This window comes from Chenopodium album, chromosome 24, assembly GCF_948465745.1.
Source record: "Chenopodium album chromosome 24, dcCheAlbu1.1, whole genome shotgun sequence".
Lineage (NCBI taxonomy): Eukaryota > Viridiplantae > Streptophyta > Magnoliopsida > Caryophyllales > Amaranthaceae > Chenopodium > Chenopodium album.
Genome location: NC_137857.1, coordinates 34,557,137 through 34,559,367, shown reverse-complemented (window position 1 = coordinate 34,559,367; position 2,231 = coordinate 34,557,137). Strand labels below are relative to the sequence as shown.

The 2,231-nt window shown below is 40.8% G+C and overlaps 1 protein-coding gene across 1 annotated transcript; it reads left to right on the top strand.

Annotated features, from left to right (window-relative positions):
• Positions 1-861: 861 nt before the first annotated feature.
• LOC145610911 (uncharacterized) lies at positions 862-2,204 on the top strand. Its single transcript, XM_081666173.1, has 3 exons — positions 862-1,348; positions 1,467-1,804; positions 1,911-2,204. The coding sequence occupies exons 1-3, from the start codon at positions 862-864 to the stop codon at positions 2,202-2,204; spliced, it is 1,119 nt and encodes a 372-aa protein (XP_081522299.1).
• Positions 2,205-2,231: the final 27 nt, after the last annotated feature.

The window sequence follows — 2,231 nt, the reverse complement described above, 5'->3', positions numbered from 1 at the left end:
TGTCCACTGTCCTTTGTGCAAATGTAAATTTCGTTCCACTTTCATGTTGAAGTAGCGTTTTTTTTCTACATGATTTATCTTTAAGTCAAAACGTGTGGGAACTGCGGCAACTGCCCAACTAGGAAGGAAAGGGAAAGAGAAGCATTCATTACGTATTTGAGATTTATACGACACTAGGTAATTCTTGAGCCATGCTTGGTTATTTGTAAATTTATAGTACTATATATATGTAGAACATAGTCATGTAAGATATACAAGTATATATTATAAAAGTAATTTAATTATACATATGTAAAATTATATAAATTTGTTATTATGAAAATATGTATTGAGACAATTTTATCAAGGTTCTACGTGAATGAGCTTTATTTATAAGAATAAATCACAAAAGTTGGTCAAAATAGAGCTTGTAAATAGTGTTTGAAGGCAAACTTGTCAAATAAAAGGTTATTAAGCTTGCATTGAAATTAGCACTTGCATGGAGAGCAAGGATAACTTAGGGGTTCACTTGGGATCACTGATTGATTTTTCTCAAAAGAGAGCTGATACCTTCCGTTTCTTGGTGGATAAGGTGGTTTCAAAAATTATGGGTTGGAGCACTCTTAACTTATCACAACCGGCAAAGCTGATCCTCATCAACACAGTTCTTATAAGTATCTCCTCTTATGTAATGAAAAGCTTCAGACTTCCGGCCTCGATTACTAATGCAATAGACTCCTTAATTGCCAGATTCTTCTGGGCTTCAAAAGGAGAAAAGGGTATGCACTGGGTTAAGAAAGACACCATTCATCTACCAAAGGGAATGGGGGGGCTAGGGATAGTACCCTAAATGATACATTGTTGTTTCGTCAAGTTTAGAGAATGCACTGCAACCCCCAACTACTGGCTTCTAGGGTGTTATATAAGAGGGCTGTGAGCCCCCTACACATAGGGAAGCAGTCACCTTTGATGAAGGGTAAGGTTTCATGGGGCAACAGGGGTCTTCAAAAGGCAGCTAATCTCATGGTGGAAGGTTTTTCATGGAAAGTAGGATCTGGAAACTCGATTAAGTCTGCAAATATGGAATGGGTGAATGGGAAAGTTCCTGAGATGGCATCGGATCAGCCTCTGTTTAGTGTGGGTACCGGTAGGGTTAGTGACCTGATCCTGCATGACCCAAAAAGATGGAATATTCAAGGGGTTAGGAAATGTTTTGCGTGGGAAAATGCACAAGAAATTCTGAACCTTAAACTATCTGAAGACCAGGAGGAGGATATCCTATATTGGAAGCATCATAAATCAGGAATGTATACAACCAAGACAGGATATGCTTTTCTTCAAGGGGTAAGGACTCCGGAGATAGATAATGGTATCTCCTCGATGTTTTGTAAGGTCCTTTGGCGCCTCAATATCCCTCCAACATTGTCTATCTTTATGTGGAAACTAGTCATGAATGGACTAGCAATAAAGGCAAATCTGCACCATAGAGGAATTTCCATATTTGTGTGGGGAAGAGGAAGAAGATACACGACATCTATTCTACAGTTGTTCGATAGCACAGTCAGCTTGGGCTAATAGCATTTTTGGCCCTGACTTGGAATTTGCTGGATCTATGCCAGTTCGGCAGTGGATTCAGAGATATATCCTGCTCTTTTATAGCGATGATGGTTTACATAGTAACAGGATTTATGATCTCATAGTCACCTTGTGGGGCTTATGGATTAATAGAAATGGAAAGGTTTTTAGGGGTGATGATAGTGGTCCTATGGCTCTTCAACGACATATTGACAAGGCTAGGGAAGATCTTGGTATTTTCAGGGATAGGGTGGGGAATCAAGGGGCAACTGCCCCTGTTTCAACCCCACCAGGCCCCTGTTACAGTTGGGGTTAGCACTCAAGGAATTAAAATTCTCATCGATGGATCTTGGCAGAAGAATACAGGGAATGCAGGATTAGGGTGGGGGCTTCTCAGCGAGAATGGGGAGTTTCAAGCAGGTGGAGGGCATTACTGTAAAGCAATTTCGGCTATCCATGCGGAAGCTCTTGCTTGCCTGATGGCCATTAGGTGGGCTAAGAGGAAAAAATGGCTGGAAATTGTTATGTACTCAGACTCGGCAAACCTGGTCAGTATCCTGGGCGATCTTCAACATCCGGACATTAATATACTGTGGACCATAAGGGATATACAAAGAGAGGCTGCTAGCTTTCAACTCTGTGTTGTGTGAAAGGTAAGTAGAGACCAAGTTCACGGA